At 38.2% G+C, this 26,082-nt stretch overlaps 2 protein-coding genes across 3 annotated transcripts; both read right to left on the reverse strand.

The window, feature by feature from the left end:
• Positions 1-953: 953 nt before the first annotated feature.
• On the reverse strand, positions 954-20,136 carry psap (prosaposin). Of its 2 annotated transcripts, none has more exons than XM_079841957.1 (14): positions 19,959-20,136; positions 15,678-15,811; positions 15,517-15,591; positions 15,315-15,440; positions 10,967-11,152; positions 9,780-9,920; positions 9,596-9,652; positions 5,957-6,109; positions 5,673-5,765; positions 4,118-4,295; positions 3,850-4,013; positions 2,074-2,154; positions 1,878-1,985; positions 954-1,768 (listed from the first exon to the last, which is right to left on the reverse strand). In XM_079841957.1, exons 1-14 carry the CDS (start codon positions 19,990-19,992, stop codon positions 1,733-1,735), a joined length of 1,566 nt encoding a protein of 521 aa, XP_079698083.1. In that variant the 5' UTR covers positions 19,993-20,136; the 3' UTR covers positions 954-1,732. The 2 variants fall into 2 exon arrangements, with proteins under 2 accessions (XP_079698083.1, XP_079698084.1); XM_079841958.1 differs by having other exon boundaries at positions 5,673-5,762; positions 19,959-20,107.
• Positions 20,137-24,593: 4,457 nt separating this feature from the next.
• mrps6 (mitochondrial ribosomal protein S6) lies at positions 24,594-25,731 on the reverse strand. Its single transcript, XM_079842413.1, has 2 exons — positions 25,263-25,731; positions 24,594-24,734 (listed from the first exon to the last, which is right to left on the reverse strand). Exon 1 carries the CDS (start codon positions 25,622-25,624, stop codon positions 25,265-25,267), a length of 360 nt encoding a protein of 119 aa, XP_079698539.1. The 5' UTR covers positions 25,625-25,731; the 3' UTR covers positions 24,594-24,734; positions 25,263-25,264.
• Positions 25,732-26,082: the final 351 nt, after the last annotated feature.

The raw sequence follows: 26,082 nt of genomic DNA on the forward strand, positions 1-26,082 counted from the left end.
CTAAATGGTGACTTCACTGTAAGAGGACCCGCGGTGTGTGTAGTTAGAAATGGTTCATTCTAAGGTAATAAAAACAGAACGGTTCATTATGTAAGGTCTTTAGACACCACTGAAAACATAGTTATTACATTTGTCAATAAATCCTCAAATATTACACACTACACCTTTAAGCTGACAGGTTTTTTTTTTTTTTACTATATAGTTTGTTGTATTTTCATGTTTATTTAATATTGGTTATTCCATTTAAACATCACAAGGGTTCTGCCAGTAGTGAGGGAAGGGCATAAAATAAAAATTGGACTTTAACAGCCTTAGTTCCATCCATTAGAGGAGATGTGGACATTGCACCTCTAATGGAGGAAGCTCTGAATTTGCTTTTGAGGAGTGAATCAAACATTTGATTGTCGTTTCGTGATAAAGCAGTCGATATGTAATGGGACAAAAAATAAGGTATATTGCAGGGATGCAAACGGGTGAAGGGTAACAAAAGGTGAGAACATGGTGTGGATAGAGAAAACATTCTCCGTGGTCAATTTACTTTATGCTCATTTCTAGACATATTAAGTATCTTTGCATCTGCCTGAAAACTAATTCTAACAGGTAAGAAAATAAAGTTGTTTTATGTAGGGGAAAACAACCCTTTATAAAAAAAAGGGATTCAATAGATGTGGGAGCTTAATACAGATACTAAAACAAGACAACCACCAGATAAAATGTAACACTGAAAACTGAAGATCCCACTGGCTACAAATGCATCAATATGGGATACTTTGTACACCACCTTGTTAGTTAAACCCTATTTCTACGTTTAGCCACCAGAATTTCAAGGGACCGCTTCCTTTGTTTTACTGCCTTGCCCGTATTTCTTTGACAAATTTATTTATTAATTTTTATTACCTTGTAAAGTCACCTCACAAAAAAAAAAAAAGCCTAAACGGATCAAGGAAACAGAATGGATGTGAGGTTTAATTTTATTTTTTCCAAAAAAACCAAACAAAACAAAACAGGCTCGTCTGAACAGTATGAAGGATAAAATTTGACATTTAGGGAGCAGTGACTGATCAATCAGTGAGGGGCAGCAATTAGAGGATAAAATGAAGAATGTCAACATCACATTCCCCTTCAGCTCATTAATAACAGACACAAAATGACAAAGTTAGAGAATCAACTTCCATTAGGACCAAAATGTCACCCATTAAAAATAAAAGTTTAAATCACTGGCCTTGCAGGTATACGCGCAGTTAAAGAGGGAGGCAGGGATATTAGAGCATCTTAAATCATTTCATCTTCATTCTCAAGAGTCTCAGACCCTCTTCTTTTAAAGGCACCGTCTGTTTCCATATAAACTTCTCTTGCAACTATCAGATGCTGTGCAAATGTAAAGGATTGTATTAAAAGAAAACTACTTTTAAAAATTAATTCCCACAATAGCGCACAGAAATAATAATAAAAAAAAAAAAGTTAAATTCCAGTTTCAGTGCAAGTATTTCTCATATCTACACCTGTCAGTCATACCTCCCTCCAAACCCCTGCCCCCTCAAAAGTGTACATGTCCTTTCAGTAAAAGCTTTCTTTCCCCTGAAACAAGGCTGTTAAATTAGCTGTGACAGATCAATTTCAAAATGCCACTTTTTAAAAGAAAACCCAAGTATTGATTTCAGAACAGAAAAGCAGCGCTACAGCAATTCTCCTTTAGTTTCCCAAGATTGTTCTGGAACATTCTCCTCATCCTTTAGCTCCATACATGGCGCCTGCAGTGGTCCATGGCCTACGACACAAACACCGAAGCGTCATTTACATCTCAGTTGTGCAAGACATCATTCTGTGCACAAAACATAAATGGGCATCTTCTGTAATGCGTGAAAGGTGATACTCACATTGCAACGAGCAGCAGTCACCACATTCTTACACCAGTATGCAGGCCCCCAGCTGCACTGCTCCATTCCCAGCAGCCTCTGCACTGCCTCAGGGCATGCTCCCAGCTTCTGTATCACCAACAACAACCAACAATCTCAGTCTGGGCTCATCGTTTGATCACATGGTTTGAGCTTGAGAGTACAGTGTAAATCTTACCATGCAGACAAAGTCAGGGTCGAGCGTCTGGAGCAGCAGCTGAACCAGCAGAGGCTCGTACTGCTCGATGAGCTGGTTGCACTGCAGGGAGGAGAACACATGGTCAGTCACATGCACAGAAGGGATGTCACCGTGAGGAAATTCTAAACTTGCAATAATTGTAGCGTTCGTGGTCCAACTGAACTAAATGGATTTTAATTTCTATTAAAAAGCAAAACAGTTGCCGTGGTGGGCAAGTAATGTAATCGGTGTACGGCCATGCGGCGGTAGTCTGTGTTACACTGACACACACAATCACCTATACATTAAAACAATTAAATAAATTTAGCAAACTGCAATTTTCTAGCTGACTAGCGAGTGTGGTCACTGAATATGGTTTTTCCTGAGGTAAATGTGAGGTTACATGACATTGGAAAGATGTCAATAAAACAGCTTGTGCACACAGATGAAACCCTGATTGAGCGATTCCACGAGAAATGATAAAGATTTCGGTAAGTTGTACTGTTTAACATACTTCAGATGTTCATGTTTATTTCACGCTGTAACTGGTATTAAAGCAGAGATGATCAGCAATCTGTCAAGACACCAAAACCCTTTCATGCATGAATTATGACCTTAGTCAGGATTATTTCCCTTTTTTTATTGCTCTTAGGGCATTAAAAACAATTTGAAATGCTATTTTTTTTTTTACACATTTTTCAGATGTTGACAGCATGCATTTATGGTTTAAACTGAAGAGATACTGTATTAAAAAAAACAGTAATAACAGCAATAGTGTATTTAACAAACCAAAATCATGTGAATTTTTTTTTTTTTTTTTTTTTAATGTATGAGGTTCAATTGTATTTGCAACATTTCACAAGTTGAACCCTTATTAGCTGATAATTCTGATCATGGACACATCTCTACCATAGCTCTCCTCTGAGAAAGCCTAGCGATCAGGGGTTTCAATCTCCTCTGAAACGAGCAGTCAGTGTTGGGGTAACCTTACAAGTAACATCAAAAAGTAATCTGATTGCGTTATTCAAGTTCTGAGTAAAGTAATGCATTACAAGTCACATACATCACATTACTTTTATGTTAATGCAAATTACATTTACAGTGCAAAAAAAAAGAAAAAAAAAAGTTACTGTAAATGAAGTATTTTCAGAAACAAGGGTGATGCACAAGGGTCCACTGTAGAGGTTGATATGCATGGGTTTTGATGGCAAAGTTGGACCTCAACCTTTACAGTGGACCATTGTGCATCATCCTATACATTGCCACCAAGTGGCAAGTCGTTGTATGTCTTAAAGTTATTTTTTATTAAATAATAAAAAAAATAAACCGTTTTGGCTTCGTTTAACCCTTTCATGCATAGAGGTCACTACAGTGGACCGCTATTCAAAAAGCATTTGCTTCTAGATGCGTGGGTTTTGATGGCATAGTTGCACATGGAAGAAAATGCTTTTTGAATAGCGGTCCACTGTAGTGACCTCTGCATGAAAGGGTTAAAAAGTACCAAAACGGTTTATTTTTAGAATTTCATTAAATAACTTTTTAAAAAGACAATTTGAAATCTGAGACTTCATTTTATATAAAAAGTAACAAAGCTTATTTTGATTTATTGGCTGGGAGGGGCTCTACAGTGTTCTGTTCATTCATCAACTGAAAACAGGATGATTAAGCGTTTCTTGGGATTTAAGAAGAATCGACATTGGTTTGTAAAAATGAGATTCGATTAAATTGAGAAATCTTTTTTTTACCCAGCCCTAATGACATGAAAGGTTCGCCTACCTGATCTCTGACTGCCTCAGGCAGGAAGTTGCAGACCTTCATGACGGCCTCCTCAATCTCTGCCTGAGTGGCGTTCTGCTCCAGGATACCATCTACATAACGCACTGCCATCTTACACACGTCACAGAAACCGCCAGTCGCAAACTCTTCCTTGTCCATTACAGCTGCAACACAGGAAAAATAAGCAAGACAATAATGTAAATACCTTACATCCAACAGAGAAAATAAATGGAAGATCATGCTGAAAACAATTATTATCAGCACTTACGGACATGGCTGACTCCATTGCAGAGCGCGAGGAAAGAGCAGATCGTTTTGGGATCGGCCTCCTGCACAAGCAGTTCAATGATAGCCTGCCCGTAGGTCTCAATAAGGTCCTTGCACTGAGCCGTGAGTGAAGAGGGCAAAATATAGCAGACCTTCTCCACAGCCTGCACAATCTCTGCCTAAAATTCACAAATATCAGCTTCAACAGGGGAACCGTGTATACTTTATCATGATCGTTGCTATAAATCTGTGATATGTTCACCCAAAAATAGTCAATTTCACCCTCAGGTCATTTCAAACCCTCTTCGAAATAAAATGTATATATAGTTTTACATGAAACTTAAGACTTGTCCCTCCATTGAAAGTACATTCCAAACTTTTCAGCTGCAAAAATGTCAATACATATGTAATATAAAGCGATTAAGTCACTCGATTCATATGATGAACTGATTTAATTTAGGTTATTATTGACATAAGCATTGGTCGATGCACATGCATACAGCACATATATTTAATGGAAGCGCAACTTTACTGGATGCACAAAAACCAATGAGGCTTCATAGTTTTGGGTCACTGGACTTTCAATGGACTAATCTGGTAATCCAGCTTGATGATTAGTTTCCACCAACCCTTGGTTGTAGGTACAATGAAGTCTTACACTAGAGTTCGATGCCATAGTAACTTGTGCTCCACGGCTAACCTGTTCGGAGGAAGGTTGGGTTCTAGAAAAGCTGTCAGCAAAGTGAATATGTAATAAGTCACTGCTACTGATATCACTTTCATGTGCCTTTCATAGTTAACCATGAGCTCAGGATCAATACCAGAGTTGATAGAAAGTTGATGGCCAGCATCATGGTGCCAAAGCCTGATTGGGTTGTCAACTTGAAACCAATCCTGTAACAGAGTTTAGGCCCCAGGTGTCACTCGTTTATCTTTAAAAATATCTTCAATGGTTTTGAAGTCTGGCATGTTTGGAATTGAGGGAAGAGGGTGAGAAACTGATGACAATTTTCATTTTGGGCAAACTATCCCTTTAAGTCTCAAATGTGGCTCATCCAATCAGAATTTAGACCTATAAATATTGAAATATTAGTCGTCTTTTAGAATTTACCCCAAGCATTTCATATTGCGAAGCTATTTTTTACACCATTTCCATATTTATGTTATGATGAATTTTTGGTTTGAGTTAGTTATGACATAAGAAATCCAGATACATGAACTATTCAATTCACTGAATAATCAAAATACAACACGTTTTACACGTTTTTCCTTTTGTGTGCGTTTATTTTGCCGGGGATTTTTAACTAATTGCCTGTCTGCAAAATCCAGCATATATGCATTTCCCCATCATAAATCAGCCGTCTCTTCGAACACCTTATCACAGTCTCACCTGCTGATAAGGTTGTCTCGCTGGCTTAAATCAACCCTCGACATCTCATTGGTGTCTCGCTTAACTGATTACCAATAGAATACATGGAAATAAGGCATTTGATGCAGCCTCAAAATGGGTTTTTATAAACTCATAAAATAACTGAATTTCACGGTTAGCTTCATACCTCAGATGTGTGATCCTGAATCATGCCCTCAAGTTCCTTCATCACAAACTCACAGATGGCACACTGAGGGGTGTCACGCACTCGCACCAGCTTCTGTCAAAACAAACGCATGTGTATCAAGAAATGCAGGATGTTTTTTTTCCACGCCTTTAAAACTTGAGTTTGAACTTTTTGGCAATAATTGTGCTCCTAAATAATATTCAAATCATTTACATGATCAATACTAATAACTTAAAATTGTTCCCTACTTGCTTGTTAAGAATGCAGATGCTATGATATTGTACCTGAGCAGGCTTGGTTAGGACGGGCATTTCAATTTTGGTTGCTGGAAACATCTTGACAGCAGGGATGGATTTGGCAGGCATCAGGTTCTCCATGCGCACAGACTGCCTCTTAATGGGGCAGAAGCCAGCACGAGCGCAGATGTCCTTGGGTTGCTAGAGGCACAGACACATTCACTGAGTAACCGATCACCATGACGTGTCATCATGAGCAGAATCTAACAGGCATTGACTGATATTGCTTATACAACATCTTCCAGGATGACAACATGCAGCATCCATTGCAACACCTCTGACTAACTGATTATCCATGATACTGCTCCACATGCCCACAGTATCCCACATCATCCCGCCAGTCTGATGACCACCACGCATACACAACACCGGATATGTGCAAGTATGATCTGATAAATGGTTTAATTACAGGACTAACATATTAACCCCATTTGTTTCAACACACAATTTTGATAGTGTGTTAATTTGGATGGTGCTCTCAGGGATGGGGGAAAGGAAAAAAAAGAGGGTTTGTTCAAGTTCCAAATATTAAATAATGGTTTATCAGTTCTCTAATGATTCAGTTAATTTTTGTAATTGGACAAACTTCTTAACAGCCTCTCAATAACCAAACTTGTCATCTCAAGTGGCTAAGACCACATGCACACAACAGTAAGTGCACAAGACTGTCTGATAAAACCAATACCACTTCTGAGTATATCCTATCATTCATCATGTTTAGGAACTCGCATGACCCAATATTGTGAGACGGGGGTAAACTTTCTAATTTAACTTCCATTAATTAGTATATAAAATTGGTAATAAAACTAAAGTGTTAGACATTTTATTGGTGCAGAGATTGTATTAAAGCACTTCAAATGTTTTTCCATTGATTTAATTAAAAAAGAACCACAATTAATAAACTGTCGCCTGTTACCTATTGACTACTCAGACATTTAAAGTATTATCAGGTATAAAAGTATATCAGTGCAAAAATAAAATAAAAACACACTATAAGAAGCGCATCATGCAAATACTGCAAGTGTGGGTATTGGGGCAGGCGACCCCAAGTCAAGATCTGCTCAGATCGATTCGGTCAATTCAAGACCGATTCAAACCCATAAATTGACCCTGCATCCAAATGTGCATACTATCCATCCGAAATCATGAGATAAGGGTGTCCCAAAGCATAGCATGTTGAAAAGAGTATGGCAAAAGTCCCTGTGTGGTCTACTATATTTTGGAAGTGTGGATTGGTGCACTCCTCTAATAATGGCCCACAACCCACTGTGCTTTGAAGGGGGATTAAGTTCAGAACTACAAACACGAATAGTGTTAAACTACATCAAATAGCCACTAAATGGCCTTTAGGAAACAGGGGATTTTAGGGTTACTTCCACCCTTCTGGGAAGAATGCAAACAGAACCAAAATGGCATGGAAATTAATATTTAGTTGTTGTTAAATAGAACCAGTCACTGAATAAAACCAGTACACAAGTTCCAAACCCTACTCACTGATAGTGTATTATGGGTGACGACTTATGATAATAGATCATCAGTCTGGTAATACATCTACAAACATGAAACTCATGGTTAGGGCTCTTTTAAGAGCGTGTGAGTGACTATTCTACACAACAGCACAGATTAGCAATGGTCGCTTGGATTAGAAAACAGCACAGGTGATTAGCCACATGACAGATTAAAACACAAGCTAGGATGAGACGAGCAGCTCAGAGAAACAGAAACCTACCTGCTCCTGAAGACCAGAGCAAACAAAACCGCAAGAGAGAAAAAAAAAAAAAAAAAAAAAAAAAGTGGGAAAGAATGAGGGGGGGAAATAAAAGACAAGTGATTAGAGATGTGAATTAAGCTGGTAGGCAGACAGGCAGTGTCTTAACAGGAGAGGGAACACAAGCAGCTTTGTTCACTTGATTGACCCAATTTCCAACAAGCTCTACATATTAAAAGGGTCATATTTTAATAGCATTTTCCCCATGAGGTCCACTTATAAATGTTAGTCATTTATGCAGCAGCCATAATTAATTTTACGACAATTTTCCACCCTCTCTTTGACCCTTTAAACAGGATGCTTTTTGAATCGTGTGCCTTCAATAGAAACCTCTGCATGTGAAATGGGACTGTAGACAATCCCAAGTTTAACCGCCTCATCCTTCAGTATCAGCCCTGTTGCGAATTCTGCATAATACCATGACACAAACTTCAGCTGCTCATTTGTAACACTACAATACTTTAAAGACAGCAGGTGCTCCACGACACCGCTAGGAACAGCACAGTCTGTGTTTGACTCACATTCCACTTTTTATTCCTAGACCACAGAACTAAAATGATAGGAGTATTTACTCTAGTTCCTGCTAGCGGAGTAGACTGGGTGGGCCAAGTCTCTGAACGTCAACTGCACATGGGTTACACTTTACAACAGGGTTCCATTAGTTAATACATTTACTAACAAAATGCTCTATGGGATGTTATTCAGTGGACCCTCACCTTTCCATTAATTCTGGAACTTTTAGCAGTGGATGCGTGTGTGGCTCGTAATTAGGAAACTTCTGGTATGTGCTCTTTTTCTTATCAATTGTTTTGATGTGTATTGCTTACATTCATGCAAAAATACAGCCGTTATAAGCTTTTCTTTGAAAAACAGTGGTCTGTCCTCGATGCTTGAGGTTTAGACCTTTAGAATGATATATAGTTTGTCAAGATTAATGATGTTTTTTTACGTTAAATCTATTAACAAACATTACACTCGTGCTAATAGCGCTTCAACCCGTGCACGTGCTCATGAAGCTTAAGGAGTTAATGCGCAATACCATTAGTTAATAAAAACAACTCCTCATTTGTTCATGTTAGCCCAGGTCCATTAAATATTAGCAGATACAACTTGATTTAAACCACCTATTAATAAAATTAACATGAACAACCAATGCTTTGTATGTAGTATGCATTGTCAAATCATAGTTAAATGTTAACGAATATAATCAACTAATGTTAACGAATGAAACCCTATTGTAAAGTGTTAAAGGGATAGTTCACCCAAAAATAAATTCTTGTCATCATTTAGTCACGCTCAAGTTGTTCCAAACCTGTATACATTTTTGTAATGCTGAACACAAAATGTTTGGAAGAATGTTTGTAACAAAGCAGATTGACTACTATAGTGGAAGAAAAAAAAAAACACTACGTTAGACAATGCCTGCCGAGAACTGCTTGGTTAAGTTCATTTCAAATGGAAAATTTAAATTCCTCGAAATAACTTCCTTTGTGGTCAGCAGAAGAAAGAAATTCATACAGGATTGGAACAACTTGAGGGTGAGTAAAATGACAATTTTCATTTTTGGGTGAACTATCCCTTTAAGAGGCAGTCACTACAGCTACACACATTTTAAACTCCTCCAATGTCCAATAAATGCCCTTTCACTGGGGAGAAAGTGGAGTTCTGGAAATTATATAGCACACTATGATAAGTACATTAAAATTTGATTCCTCATAAGACCCCTTTAAAAACTCACTGCAGCGTTACACAAGAGAAGAATTTGAGTACCATTTTGGTAGTGGAAAATGGAAGAATGAAACCACTGAAATGCCTACACAAATGAGAAGACATTTTACGTAAAATGCAAAATGACTTACCATAGACATGAGCTGTTGAAAGACCAGTGGGCCATACTGGCTGATGTACTCCTTGCACTGTTGGAGAAAATGATAAATTAAAAAAAAAAAGCCAGAAAATGTACCAGACATGCAATGCCCACCAAAGCATGAGATCTTTACATTGAGCACACAAACCCAGTAAACTCAATGCTCATGTTCTTACCATATCAGACATGCCAGGTCCCAGGAGCTCACACTGGCTCTCCACTTGTGCGATCAGAGCGTTGATAAATGAGGCATTGGCTTTGGCCTCCTCCTGAGTGTCAGTGAGGAACTTAACACAGTCCTGGCACACATCTCCACTCTGCACACAGAAGAGAGCACCAATCAGTTAGGGAGCATACAAGATGACATGAATTCATACACGTTTTAATCAGCACATTAAATTATAGATCCACAATAAAAGGAACAGTCCAATTTTTTTTGAAAATAGGCTCATTTTACAAGTCTTACCGTTTTTGAATCCATTCAGTCGATCTTTGTATCTGGCGGTAGCACTTTTAGCATAGCTTAGCATACATTGATTCTGATCAGTCCATTAGCATCTCATTCAAAAAAAATGACCAAAGACACTTTCAATATTTTTCCTATTTAAAACTTGACTCTTCTACAGTTACATCGTGTGCTAAGACCAACTGAAAATTAAAAGTTGCGATTTTCTACACCTATATGGCTAGGAACTACTTTCTCATTCCTGCGTAATAGTCGCGGATCTTCGCGGCCGTACCATGGCTGCAGCAGCGCAATGATATAACGCAGCGCCTGAAAGTAGCCCCCAGCTAGGTAACTTTCAATGTGACCGGCACTAAGTGTGTAGTTGCAGAGAAAGTTTCAGGCTTGCAGCCAACAAATTGTGTTATGGATTTACCTGTGTGATTAGCCATGGTTCTGTGTGTTGTAAAGGGCTGAGATAGTAAGTCGAAGGTGTATACTACCACCATGTTTCACAGAATACCAACGAATCATTGCGCCGCTGCAGCCATGGTACGGCCGCGAAGATCCGCAGGAATGAGAAAGCAGTTCCTAGCCATATAGGTGTAGAAAAATCGCAACTTTTCATTTTCAGTGCGTCTTAGCACACGATGTAACTGTAGAAGAGTCAAGTTAAAAATAGGAAAAATATTGAAAGTGTCTTTGGTCATTTTTTTAATGAAATGCTAATGGACTGATTAGAATCAATGATGTATGCTAAGCTATGCTAAAAGTGCTACCGCCAGATACAAAGATCGGCTGAATGGATTCAAAAACGGTAAAACTCAACTATTTAACTCTAGGGGACTTGTAAAATAAGCCCATTTTCCAAAAAAGTGGAGTGTTCCTTTAAAACATACAGGTGTGTGACAGCTTCACCTGTTCCGTGGTCTCCTTGACTTTCTGCTGGGGGTAGAGCAGCTGAGGGATGTTGAGCAGGAAGGGGTTGACACGCTGGTTCAGGTCCACTCGAGGGATCTCATTAGACATGAGCTGAGCTTTAGCCAGAGCTGCCTGCTGGGACACACACAGGCCCATAGCAGCGCACACCACACCGGGGTCACCCTGCAAGATGAAGGAAACACAGAAGCATTGTAAAACATTATAAATGCACACATAGGATCTGCAGCTGAATACACTGACCCCCTTCAGTTCTTTAAAGAGGATTGTGATGCTTTGAATGACATGAGGCTCAACAGGAAAGAAGAGACCATTACACAAAGGCTGCTTTGTAGATAGCGAACCATCTTAGCAGCACTAGACCAGTCTAGTCAGACTAAAGTTTAGTTAGTTTTGGAGTCATGAAGATGCATGCGTTTAGTTGTAGGTTTCCCCCCAGTTTGTTTGTTTCAGTTAATAAGAACAATGATTTCCACGGTGGGAGTAACTTCTCTAATTGGTGGTTTGAATGATTCTCTTATTACGGTCATAGGTAGTGTAGTTCTTCACCAGCGTGTTTGAAAGCCACTGATTCTTTTGGTTTTGTAGTAATTAGAATTACTCTACGACAACAAACCCTATAGAGTACACCAGTAGTCAAATGAGATGCTACCACGGCTGAAACTATCAGCCAATTAGGCATTTCATTATCAGCACACTTTCCTGTTTGGCTGAAAAGGGTCAGAAGCGGGATGCATTTCATGCATGCTAGGGATATAACCACTGAACATTTTCCAAAAAAATTTAACGTTTTGCTTAAAAACAATGAAAAAGACCCAAATTCCTGTGTGTGTGCGAGACAGCTTTAAACTCAACTGGATACTTTTTGATGCGTAACAATATACTGTGAGGAAAATAAGTATTTGAACACCCTGCCATTTTGCAAGTTCTCTCACTTAGAAATCATAGAGGGGTCTGAAATTGTCATCGTAGGTGCATGTCCACTGTGAGAGACACAATCTAAAATTTAAAAAAAATTCCAGAAATCACAATGTATGATTTTTTAACTATTTATTTGTATGATACAGCTGCAAATAAGTATTTGAACACCTGAGAAAATCAATGTTAATATTTGGTACAGTAGCCTTTGTTTGCAATTACAGAGGTCAAACGTTTCCTGTAGTTTTTCACCAGGTTTGCACACACTGCAGGAGGGATTTTGGCCCACTCCTCCACACAGATCTTCTCTAGATCAGTCAGGTTTCTGGCCTGTCGCAGAGAAACACAGAGTTTGAGCTCCCTCCAAAGATTCTCTATTGGGTTTAGGTCTGGAGACTGGCTAGGCCACGCCAGAACCGTGATATGCTTCTTACAGAGCCACTCCTTGGTTATCCTGGCTGTGTGCTTCAGGTCATTGTCATGTTGGAAGACCCAGCCTTGACCCATTTTCAATGCTCTAACTGAGGGAAGGAGGTTGTTCCCCAAAATCTCGCAATACATGGCCCCGGTCATCCTCTCCTTAATACAGTGCAATCATTTTTGAGAAAACTAATTCGAATGGATATCAAATATCAAGCAATGTATTTAAATATATCTACGATTTTTTAGATTAGGTCTCACAGTGGACATGCACCTACAATGACAATTTCAGACCCCTCCATGATTTCTAAGTGGGAGAACTTGCAAAATAGCAGGGTGTTCAAATACTTATTTTCCTCACTGTATAACGAACCATTAGGCAGCCGTGGCCTAATGGTTAGAGACTCAGACTAGTAAAGTGCAGATTGTGGGTTTAATTCTCAATACCAGCAGGAAATGACTGCAGTGCCCTTGAGCAAGGCAACTAACCCCCAATCACTCCCCGGCTGGCACAGCATGCCCACTGCGCCGGGTAGGAGTATGGGTTACCATACTTGGCCTTCACATGTCACTAAGTACCATGTAAATGTTGCACAAGATAAGTTATACTACCTTACAGAAAAACAAGGCTCTTGACCAATAATCAAAATGACATTTCAGCAATCACAGAGGAAGTGCCTTTTCTAAAAAGATATTGAAAGTAAATTTGGTTGGTTACGGTGTAAACATCTTTCTTTGAGAACACTTTAATAGGATTATAGAATCAAGAAGTTCATCTCAATCTGGAAACAGATGCATACCATTTATAATTGAGACTAATTTTAACTAATCAACTTCCAATTAAAAATCATTGCAGAAATAATGCATGCGTTATCACTAAGAGTACGTTTACATAATGTACTAAACGCTAGGGATGTGCGAGACTATTTGCCTAGTCGATTAAACAATACCGCTGCTCCTAGTCGACTAGCAAAGTGTCTTTAGCACATTTAAATGTTGCTTTATTTTTACAAAAGCAACGTTTATTACCATCATGTTAAATGTTTTGAAAAGTGCATCTGAAGCAGAACAAAATAATTTACATCAGATTTCGCATGCATTGGTTCTCTCTGACAAAAAGGAAACCTTTTCCTTTGCATTGTTTGTGGTCATGTGACAACGCTGTCAAAATGCTCCCGGTTCACATGGATCCAGAAAAATGACTAGGGCTGTCAAAATTAACGTGTGATTTTCCGTATATGATCACGCTCTTATTCATGTAAATGCTTTTAAAGCGTTCAAGCATAATACACAAGAGAACACAGGAGGTTCACAGATGCACGCCATACTGCACTGTCTGTCACAGACAGCACTTGAAGAAGAAAAAACTAAATTATGCCAAAATGCCCTCGAAAGCAGTTTTAAATGAGTTAAATTAAGTCTTAAATTAACGCAAAGAATTGTGTGCATTTAAAGGTCCCGTTCTTCGTGATCCCATTTTTCAAACTTTAGTTAGTGTGTAATGTTGCTGTTAGAGCATAAATAATACCTGTAAAATTATAAAGCTCAAAGTTCAATGCCAAGCGAGATATTTTATTTAACAGAAGTTCCCTTTCAAAGCCTACAGCGAACGGCCGGTTTGGACTACATCCTGGTATTTCCTGCTTTAATTACGTCAGTAGAGCGGTTTCTTGACTAACCTCCGCCCACAAGAATATGCGAAAAAGGGGGCGTGGTCTTGTTGCTCCCTCGTGGAGAAGAGTGAGTGTTGCGTTCGGTTCGGATGCGTTTGTCGCCATCAGACGCTGTTATTTTCATCCCGGAGTCAAATCACCTTTGTTTGGCCTTCAGGGGCTGTAGTTTGAGCGCGTTCATCTCCCCGTTATGGTAAGAGGCGTGACCTTCGGGCAATGTGTGCTAAGCTGCTGTCGAATCACAACACTGAATCGCTGGCACAATCAGAACTTGTTACGCATTTCTGAAGGAGGGACTTCATAGAACGAGGAAATTCTCAGGCCGTTTTGAGGACAGTGAAAACAGCGGTATAGAGATAAGTAAATTGTGTGAAAAACACTTTTTTTACACATGAAACATTAACACATGTTATATTGCACACTGTAAACACAATCAAAGCTTCAAAAAAAAAAAAAACACGAAAAACGGGACCTTTAAGGTTCTTAAAGTGCCTAATAAACCTGCCGCTGTCTGCTACCAGTCTGACTGGGTCAATAGAAGAAAAATTGAGCCCCGATATATTGGGCACAGGAAAAATTTATTATAATGGGTTTGTGAGGATCGTTTTTTTAAGTTCACTTTAATCAAGAGTTATATTTTTTAAAGTTGATAGCTTTCAATTATAATGCAAAGCTGAATGGCTATAATTAATGGCTAAAATTGAAGAAACTGACAGCCAGGGCTCGCAAAATGTCTTTATCAAACAAACACAATGACTCATCTCTCATCCACCCGCGATTGATTGGAATGTTATTTTTTTTATTAACTTTACTTGGCCCGCCCGATTGATGAATATAACCGCGAACCCGGTATTTTGTTCCCGTTCAGTCTCCGTTTTCTACTGAGAAACTGCCTGGTCCAGTGTTGCCACCTTGTGGAACAACTGATTAGTGCACAACAAACTCAATGCGCAAACTCATGTACCAAGTACGCATGGTTACAAAAATCAGGCAGCATGCATAATATTCTGATGACAAAATTTGAGTCACGCACTGTACTATGAGCCCCATGTACCCGTAAAAAACTAAGTATAATTTGGATTTTATTTTAAGCAAATTGTTTAAAAACTTTGGAATCAGAAACACGTCCACAAAGTCTAAAACTGCTCACGTTTGTAACAGCATGAATTATTGTTTGTCTTTAGGCTCACAAAGAGGCAGCTTGTGTTTAAAAGAGGTATTGAAAGCATTGTTACTGAACACCCACAATGTACGACTCCCATCAACTGAAGGGAAATTGTTAATCAGTTAAAAGGGAAGGAAAGTATTCAGCTCACCAGCTCTCCTTGAATGATGCCCATGAGAATGGGGAAGTAGTCGTCCACAAGCTCCTTGCACTGGGCAGACAGGCCCGCATCAGGGATCAGCTGACAGGCCTTCTCCATGTATCCGAGGAGTTCGCTCTAGAGTCAAAATAAGAATTTCAGACGTTGACCTCCAAAAAAAGAACTCAACTCCAGCGTTATCATGTTTGCATACCTCAGTGGCATTATCCTTCAAAAGCTGCTCCACCACCATCAACACCTCTTTGCACAGATCACATGGCACAGATTTCTGCAAGACAGAAGGTTTTATACACTTAGAGCTCATGAATTATGCACTGGCATACTAAAGAGCTTCTGAGAATCAGGTCAACGTACCATCTGAGGCTTGTTCCACACATTCTGTTGGCAGTGCTGGACGGCGTCACAAAGAGAAGCGGTCTTGACATTCTGGCACCAGTAGGGGGGACCGCGGGCACACTGCTCCTTACCCAAGAGGGGAGTCGCCACAGCTAACAAGAACACATTAGATATGTTCAGGACAGTCGCAATGGTCAAAGACCTGTGATGGCCCATGTAACAAATATCACCTTTCTGTACCATAATTCTTGCTGATCAAATATCAGGAAAAATATGACAGGTCATAAAACATGTTTTGTATTACAATTGTTGAATGAGGAAGTTGCATGCATTCAACAGTTTTCTGATTAACTTTGTAGACGAGTGGAATTACATCCAGGTGACCAATAACAGGTTATTCAAACTTTATTCAAATTTCTGAGCTGAACTGCTATTGAGACTAGTTTAAGATAGCAGAACACGGCTACTTCGGCTTTATAGAACTGAAACTGGATTTGAAGATAAGTAGAAAAACATTTTCAATAAAAAAAAGAAACTGACAGTGCATGCCTGGAAAGTCCCCAGAACTTAACAAGCCAGATAACAGACTCCAAGTACAACACCTCATTATAGCTCCTTTAATACTTCCCATGAAATGAACCGTCAAATCAGGAATAAACAGGCTTTGGACAGATGAACATATCTGAAGAATTATTCCTCCTGAATCACCATTATAAAAAAAACACAACTACTGCAGATTCCATTCTGAAATTTGTAGGCAATATCATTTGACATATGACACATGCACAGAAACTAGGAGCGTGAGCAGTCTTATGATCCAGTCTTGTTTCCACCAGCTCAGCATCAGCCTCTATAGCTGACTGTACAAAAGACAAGCTGACACAAAACCCAGATGTGAAAGAACAAGTCCACTTCTACCAAAATGCCTGGCACTGTATTTTACTGTAACAAAATATGACACCGTAATACTCATTGCATCAATGAGTCAACATCACATGATTCATAATTAAACTGTGCCACAAACATTCCTAACGGCCTAAACCAAAAGCAACAAACTTCCCCCAAATAGACGTCTATCAAAGTATGAAAATGACTACAAAATAGAATTAACTACTGCTAGATTGTCAAAAATCAATGTTTTTGAAAAAGAAACACCCAGAAAGGATTAGCTGCACATTCTAGCGTCTTACGCTGTTGACTGCATTGCAAACAGTGCAGCATTTCCTAGTTCTTCGGCAGAACGACCTCGTGCACATGCGTCGTGGTGCACACGTGAACAGCACTGGCCAATGGTAAGCCTGCGTTCTGAAAGCGCTGCACTGCTCACACTACATCAACAGCATAAAGCTTGGTACATACTCTGCAAGAACAAAGACATTTGTTCGTTTTCTCAAGGTGGCAAGAACAAAAGCAGGTACTGAACATTTCTGTTTTTCTGCATTAACCCCGCCCACTTTAAATTTCTGACCAATCACACAATAGTTCTCGGACACCCACAAGAGAGAAAAAAAAAAGTTTCTGCTCAGATGTGTCGAGAACAAGCTGCGATAACTCCCAAACCAGGGCTGCGAGAACAAAATGACGTAATTTTGTTCTTGTGACCCTGGGAGTGAGAATTTTTCTCTGTTCTTGCAGAGTATGTAATGGCCTTGAGACGCTAGAAGAAACTGTTGAATAAAGTAGTTATTTTTGTTTGTTTTTGCGCACAAGTATTCTCGCCGCTTCATAAAATTGAACCACTGAGTCCCATGGACTATTTTAACAATGTCTTTACTACCTTTCTGGGCCTTGAAAGTGGTAATTATATTGCTGACTATGGAGGGCTCAGAGATGATCAAATATCTTCATTTGTGTTCCGAAGATGAACAAAGGTCTTACGGGTTTGGAACGACATGAGGGCGAGTAATTAAGGACAATTTTCATTTTTGGGTGAACCAACCCTTTAACTGCATTTTCATGATCAAAGTGATTCCAGACATCACTGTGCAAACGCCAACCAAATCACACATTGGGTACTGCCCAAAATGTCTCTATAAAAATATTTATAAAGTCACAGCGAATAGCGATCATTATTCGTGCACATTCCTATGAAAAACACTGTTTGTATAACCACCAGACTGTCACTTCTGCCACTGCAATCCAAATCAGAAACTGCCAAAGAATAAAAGCATAATGGGTGAGAGTGCAGACAGTACAGAGTATTAGAAAGCACAATGCAATAAACCTATGGCCCAAGAACTAGCTGTAAAACTGGGTCATTCACTTTGAATAACCATGGTATTATACAAGTTAAGAAAGTGTTTTGCCCTACACACCATAAAGTACTTGCATTTTACCAGCACTTATGACAAATAAGAAAAACAAGCTTTAAAAGAAAAGAGGCAAGTCATTGCGAGTCAAGTAACAGGAAGCGACTCTAAAAACATTTTTCGAATTCTCTTATAACCGCTCATGCAGTTTGAGCTCATATTAATGGAGACCGACTACATGGCATGTTTTTACATTTCACTGGAGTGAACTGCAAAAAGCTAAAAAGTACAAATTGGACACGGATAGTGTTGGGCAAGTTACTCTTAAAAAGTAACTACATCTTCACCAGAGTAATTAGATTACTGTACCAATTAATCTCTAAAAAGTATTTAATTACTTCTAAATACATCAACTTCAACAATACAAGGATAGACATGAAACTGCTCTTAATTCTTTCAAATAAATAAAATTGCATAAATTATTCTTGAACTGACCAAAGTATAAGAGGAGGATGTTACATTTAAAACATATTTTTTAACATTATAAATTGATGTTAAATCCAATACAGAATTGTTCTATAGTCTATACTGTATTTAAATGCAGTCACATCAGAAGTAACTCATTAAATAAAAATTATTGAGTTAATCCCTTACTTTTTCGAGGGAAAAGTAATTAAATTACAGTAATGAATTACTTCATAATGGAGGTAAATCCAACACTGGACACAGATTAACTAAACAAAAACATTTACATTATGTTCCATAAAAAGAAATCTTGTGATCAACAACCTGAAATGCAGATGCGATCCCAGTCATAAGTCAAAAGCAAACATATCACATTCTCAAAATGCCATTGTCAATCATTGCACTAAACTTTTATAAATAGTCATGCTCAGGGTCTGTTAGGCCAATAGTGTTCAGCTTCCTCTTGTGCAACCTCAGAAAACTTAATGTCATGTGAAGTGAAACATTGTGGTCGAGAAGCATATGTAGTTTTATTAATAATTTTTCACAAGCTAGAAGCTCTGATGACCCACACATGTATGAAAGAAAACTACGCTTTCAGACCTCTTTGTTTCCGTGAGCAAATCTCTCTGCAAAAAACAAATCTGTTGAATTGTGACTAAGCAGAAATCCTAAAGAGGAACACAGAAGAGGATGTGGAAAGTACTCATGTAGGATCTGATCCCTGGAAGTGAGAACAGACGTTATTTTGAAGCACTAAGCAACAAAACTTGCTTGGATACAAATAATAACGCATGCAATTGGTCAGAAAACTTGGGGTTAAAAAATGAGTACATCAACAATCAGGGCAGCGCTGATAATAGGTTTCATTCACTGTGTCAACATCCAGACACATGACTTCTGGCAGAGCTCAAAAGAAAGAGATAAAGTTGATGAAATCATTTATATCGATTCAAGCACGAGATGAAGTGATGCGTCACAATGCGGAAACGATTCGCATTAAGTACAAGAAACGAAATTAAACTACTAACGTTACATTAATGACTACAATACATATTACTATTTACATTGGTTTCAGACCAAACAATAGGCAGATACGGATAAAAATACACTTTAGTCAGAGTTTAGACCAGTTACAATATCTGCACACACTAGCAAAAAAAAAAAAAAATAATAATAATAATAATAATATACTGGCGAAGTCAACGCAAATAAATAATTTAACAAAATATATTTTGTAAAACGTCAGACTTATGGAGGACTCTCACGTTAGTCTGTTATTGAAATACACTTAGCCAGTTAGCACGTCAACACACGACAGATTTGCTAATAAACAAACCGGGAACACAATATTAATATCGCTATTAATAGAGAATATTCTTTATTCTAGCTTTCTTGAACAGAACAACAAGTTAGGACGTGCATTTGACTATAACATTTCCATTTTAGCAGGATCGACTTCCAGTTCCTACATGACATGTTTACCAAACACTTCCTCCGCCATTAACTGCAGCTATGACACACTTCTTACAACTAAAACGCACAGAATATCCTGGAGCTCAGTAAAAAACAAAATATATATTACCCGTGGAGATAAAAAGAAGTGTGAGAAGCATCATGAAGGCTTCTTTCGAACAGCAGTGTCGTGTTTTGAATCTGGTCTGGGTCGGAAGATGGTGTTTGTGCTGCAATGAATCGCTAGGTCGTGTGATGAGGCTTTATGCTGATCTCACTGTCAGCTGACCCGTGGGCCTGGGGCGTGTCTATATGGGGGGAAATGACCTTTATCATTTCAATTGTGTGTTTTTGTAGTGTGAGTTTTTCAAAGTATTGATGTCTTCCATATATTATTCACAATTTAACAATGGTTTAAAATTAAAACAATGGTTTGATACTTTTGTATAATACAATTTTGTTGTTTCATTAATTGTTTTGTGCTTAAAGGGATAGTTCACCCAAAAATGAAAATTAGCCCATGATTTACTCACCCTCAAGTCACCCTAAGTGTATATGACCTTCTTTCAGACGAAAACAATCTGAGTTATATAAACAAAAAGTAAACAAAAAGTACCGGGGGTCCCCATCTCCCGATTGTTGCGCAATACTGATCAAAAGGTTTTTTTTGGTTTTTTTACACAACTACAATTTAAAAAATATTTATTTATTAAACACTGAACATTTTTAGCATTCCAGCAGACATTATACAAACAAAGCACAATATAACTTAAAAAAAAGTAAAATAAAATTATTTTTATTTGGCCATGGCCAATATGTTAGTCAGACTCCACTCACTGATCAGAGTTTGTATTCAGTGCTGAGTTATACAGGCTTGCAAAACCTCTCATGAACAAACAAACACAATTTGATTATGATTTGATTATGATACCTGTAGGTTGAGCAGTGAGTGGAGTCTGACTGACTTTAAACATATTGGCCATTGTACAAGAGATCAACATCTATGTCACCGCTGCAGAAACACGTTGTAAATGGATACATTTGACGTCCGACAGACACAAATTTGCACCGGAGCATTTGCTAATATATTATTAGTATCAACTGAGGGTGCTCTTGCTTGCATTTGAGGGTGCTTAGACAATTCAGCAGAACAGTGTCTGCAAACGGCCATTTCTGCATCTTTCTCGGACACTTTATTGTTCGGTAAAATTTATTTGGTCTTTTCACTTATTCAGGCGAACACGAAAGTGCAGTTTTTGCTATTTTAAGCCGAATACTTTCGGTTGCCGAACAATCGTTGCATCCCTAATATTTGTGAATAAATGTTTTGAATTCTGTATACCTGGGGCCTGTACCATGATGGTAGTTTAACAAACTCAGGGTTACAGGATTAGTTTCGAGTTGACAAAACCAAACCAATCTATTCAGGCTTTGGTGGTCCCATGATGCTGATCATCAGCTTTCTCTGTCAACTCAGGCTTTGATCATGAGTTTAGGATTTTAGCTGTGACATCAGTAGTGAACAGCCAATCACATGTTGTGGATCAGTGAAACTTCTCGCGAGAGAAGCAGTGAGATTCATTTCTCTCTTCTGCAGAATATTACATGATTGAAAAATTTTAAGAATTTAATCAAATTTACACAGCAAGAAGAAAAGAGCTGTCTATGAAAGAGGACAACTTAAAGAGAAATCTTATACGTCAATGCAAGTAAAAGTTGTAGGCCCGGTTTCACAGACAGGGCTTAGACTAAGCCAGGGTTAGGCCTTAGTTCAATTAGGACATTTAAGTAACTTTTATAAACGTGCCCAAGAAAAAAACATTACTGGTGTGCATCTTGAGACAAAACAATGCCACTGACATATTTTAAGATTTGTCAGTGCAAGATTCTTTCAGTTAAAATAGCTCAAACATGCATTTTAGTCTAGGATTAGCTTAAGCATTGTCTGTGAGACCGGGGGATAGTTTAGTTAATATATAGAGAGAATTTAACATTTAAGCATGTAGTAATTTTTACAGCTTTATTTATTGATTTTAAAGCTTATTTGTATGACCTTTATATAGGCTATTTATATTAATTTTAACAAAGTGCCTATAAATGATTGATTAACTAAAATGATACATGTGTAATTGATTATGGGTATAATAATTACATAAATTATATCTAAATCATTCAAAATTATTATTATTATAAATAAGCATGGTTAAAAGCCAGACGCTTTAGTCTTTAAAAACCATTTGCTATGTAGTAACCTTTAGTTTGGAGTAGAAAAGGGGGGAGTGACTTCATTGCATCAGAGGTGTGCCCACAGCAATTTCAGTTTGATCTCTTATCCAGAACATAACCTGCCCAGAAGCAGGTTAGCCGTGGAGCATAAGTTACTATGGAGATGAACACTGCTAAAAGCCAAACCACTTTAATGGTACCTAAAACCCAGGAATTGCACAAACTAAGCCTTAACATATCTGGCTAGCCAGCTAAACCGGCTTCGTGGTATACGCCCCTGGTGAGCTCAAAATATTTTAGTGACCATTAGTGACAGTAAAAATAAATATATATCTTTTTTTTTTTACTAAATTTGTGACCCCCTTCAAATTTAGCTTTTGAGGTTAAAGGGATAGTTCCCCCAAAAATGAAAATTAGCCCATAATTTACTCACCCTCAAGTCATCCTAGGTGTATATGACATTCTTCTTTCAGACAAATAAAATCGGAGGTATATTACAAAAGTCCAGGCTAATCCAAGCATTAGAAGTCCATAAAAAGTGCATCAGCCCATCAAATAACGTGCTCCACGCGGCTCTGGGCGGTTAATAAAGGCCTTCTGAAACTTCTAAAGGCCAACATGATGAGTTTACAGTTCCATTATTTAAATAACATAAATTATATAAGATATGTATTATTCATCAGCAGTAGATCAAAATAATCACTTGGCATAAATGTGGGTGATTGCAAACTGCTCTAAAAGCACGAGCACGAAAGCACAACAGCACTGCGTCTTTACTTTGAAACATGCAGTGCTGGCGTTTAATTCATTAAATCATAGCCCTTTAAAATTAATTATCACATTTAAGAAATATTTAAATTCCTGTTTTTCCATCCCCCGATTTAAAATCTCCTGAAAAATTGAGACTTTAAAGGGCTCTCTCACACTGAATGAAATTACAGAAAACTAGTTGTCCAGTCCGGTTCCGTTCAACCAGCAGGGCTTTGCCGAAAATGCAGTTGAGAGTCCTGAAAATGTATGGGTGTGAGTTGGTTTAATGCTGTTGTCACTGCTGCAAACTCCCATATACAAATAATTGTTTGAAAATATAATTTTTGTGCAGCCAGTAGGCCCATCCCCAGTGTAGGCCCCAGGGCTCCTGCCCCTGGAAGCCCGTGCGTCAATGCGCCCCTGGCCAGTACATTTTTAAATGTAACTCTGATTGTGTTCGTCTGAAAGAAGAATGTCATACACCTAGGATGACTTGAGGGGGAGTACATCATGGGTTAATTTTCTTTTTTGGATGAACTATCCCTTTAATAATTGTTTAATGTTAATTCATAGCCCATATGGTGTCAACTTGAACAGCTATTGGTGCATGCATAGACACAAAAAGTATTTTAATGTTACATTTAATTTCAATTTGCTATTGCCATTTCTACAATTACAAAATCACAGTGACATTAAACAAATTTTGTTGGACATCTACTGTGGTAATAACACTGTATTCTTATGTGAATACCATTGTGTATGTATGGATCTGAGAATTTCAAATGTATATACCATGGTGTTACTATATTACCATCTAATTCCTTCCAGCTTTGTATATATTCAAAGTGCATTCGAAACATTTACTTTGTGTGGCATTTTACTTCATTTAATAAGACAAAATATCTTATATCCATGTTGTTCAGCTGTTTCTTTGTTCCTATGTACAGAGGAATTGTCATGCTTGAAGTAAGAATATCTTTTTTAATGAGATATATCTGATGTGGTTCATTCCGAAATTAACACTCAAGTTGGTTATATTAGATTTTCAACAATACAATTGTACTGCAGTTTAAACAACTTGATCCAAGATTCACATTTCTTTTATCAAAAATAGTTTTGAATACAAAGAACTTGTGAACAATGATAGCTTCAATATCCAAAATAATCAAAAGAGTGATGCATTTGTAGTTGCAATATGGTCAGAATACATTTTAACATTAATTTAAGTGACTCTTATGAGATGAGACCATTAGAAAGCATCTAAAACGAAGAACCCACGACTATGAAAATAATGTTGACGACATTAGTCAAGGGAAACATCTCTGAATAAGATAATGAATAAAATCACTCTAATCTAAAAAAAAAAAAACGAGATTAAAGAACACAGTAGTTAGGGTTATGAACTGTATGATAAGAGACTTTGAAAAATAACTTTGTATTATTTGCAGCAGCTTGTTTGATTTACTTTTGAATTGATGAAACACTTTTGTATGCGTTAACTGACGTGTTTTATCTTTTCTCCAGTGTCCATTTGTTTTTATAATCTCTACAATTTGTGTTTTGCATCCATCAAACTATAGCACTTCTCGTGTTACTGTGTCCTGAGGAGATTTCATTTATTCCATTGCTTTCCTCTACCCCATTGAAATGTATTTCTTTATTTGTATGTCCCTTTTGTGGAAGAGAATGACTGCCATAGACTGAAATAAAGATTTTCATATTATTTATTTCTGAGTGTCTAATTATTGAAGCAGATTCGGTCATACTAAAATTAAATACTCCAAAAAGAGATCATATGTACAGAGTTCTTTACACACATCATTAGCTGAAGTAAATGCCTTTTTATGGGTTTGGAGAAGGGCATTTACTAGCTTGTCTTGTTGCAAAAGTCCATTCACATCATCCAGCAGATGAGGTGATCTTCACAGTCCTAGAGGGAAATGACAGGAATTTACTTATGGAATCATATGATCAACAATAATCTTGTTCAAAAATGACAGTCAGAAATTCCAGCAAAAGTGTGACTCTGACCCCGAAAGCATTTGAACCCTTCGGCACAGATTTCATTGCGTATCAATGCAAGCGGCAGATTTTAAAATCCTTGAAACATTTTGGGATAATGGATGTAAGTTACACAAGTCAACAAAAATATAATACCAGTGGTTTTGGAAATTATTAGCAAAAATATTTCTACCTTTCATTTCGTTTGATTACTTAATAATTAAGGCAACGGGTTTCCTCCCTTTTTTAAAGTTAAGTCAACTTTCACATTTTACTGTCCACACAGGTGTCCTAGCGGAGGGGTAAAGTTCATGACCTTAACTCCAACGATGTTCAAAATCCTACTTAATTTTGAACAATCTAACGTTATACATAGTTTTATATATTAGTTCCAATCTGAACCGATTATCCCAAACCTCGGAGTAATAACGGATCAGGGAAACATGGAGATTCTCACATTTAACGGGATGTGGCACTCTTTGCCTTCCCATTTTGTAGGCCACAGCGCTGCGCCTCGGAAAACTCGACGTCTTTCTTTAAAACTGTGGGACGCAGCACGTCAATGTCTCGTTCGAGGTGATCTAACAGCCCGCTGACGATATTCGGCGAGCCGTGGAAGTCAACGGAGAAGTATCCGCCGTGCGTGTGGAGACAGTTGTGTTTGGAGATCTTGTAGGGCAGCCTGCGTTCGCCGAGGTTCTCCAGACTCCGGACCACAGCGCCCCGCTCGAACAGAGTCTCCACCGTGCGCCGCAGCACCGCCGCGGTCTCCGGCCTCTGCATCGCCTTCAGGATCACACACAGCTCATACCGCGGCATCTTCCGGTGCTGCTCGAACGGAGGGACTAGAGAGTTTCTCTAAAAAAATGAATGTCTCTCAGTGGAAATCTGTCACAGAGCCTGCTCTGATGTGCATGTGTGTCTTCTTCAAGGAGATACTGTGGAAACACACGTGGAGGTTGATGTAGTGCGCCACCTACAGCATCGGAGGATTAAGCTTTGTATCTGACGGTGACCTTTGAATCGGCTTTGAGGGAGAAATCGATTACAACAGGGTCTAGTTTCAAAGTCAGGGCTTACATTAAGCCAGGATTAGGCCTTAGTTCAATTAGGTCATTTAAGTAGCTTTTATAAACATGCGTGTGGTGTGCGTCTTGAGACAAAACAATGGCACTGAGTCTGACATATTGTAAGATGTATCAGTTTAAATTGCTTTCAGTTATAACAGCTCAAACATGCACTTAGTCAGGGACTAATCTTGTGCCTTGTCTGTGAAA

Source organism: Gobio gobio (assembly GCF_949357685.1).
Source record: "Gobio gobio genome assembly, chromosome: 18".
NCBI classification, from domain to species: Eukaryota; Metazoa; Chordata; class Actinopteri; order Cypriniformes; family Gobionidae; genus Gobio; species Gobio gobio.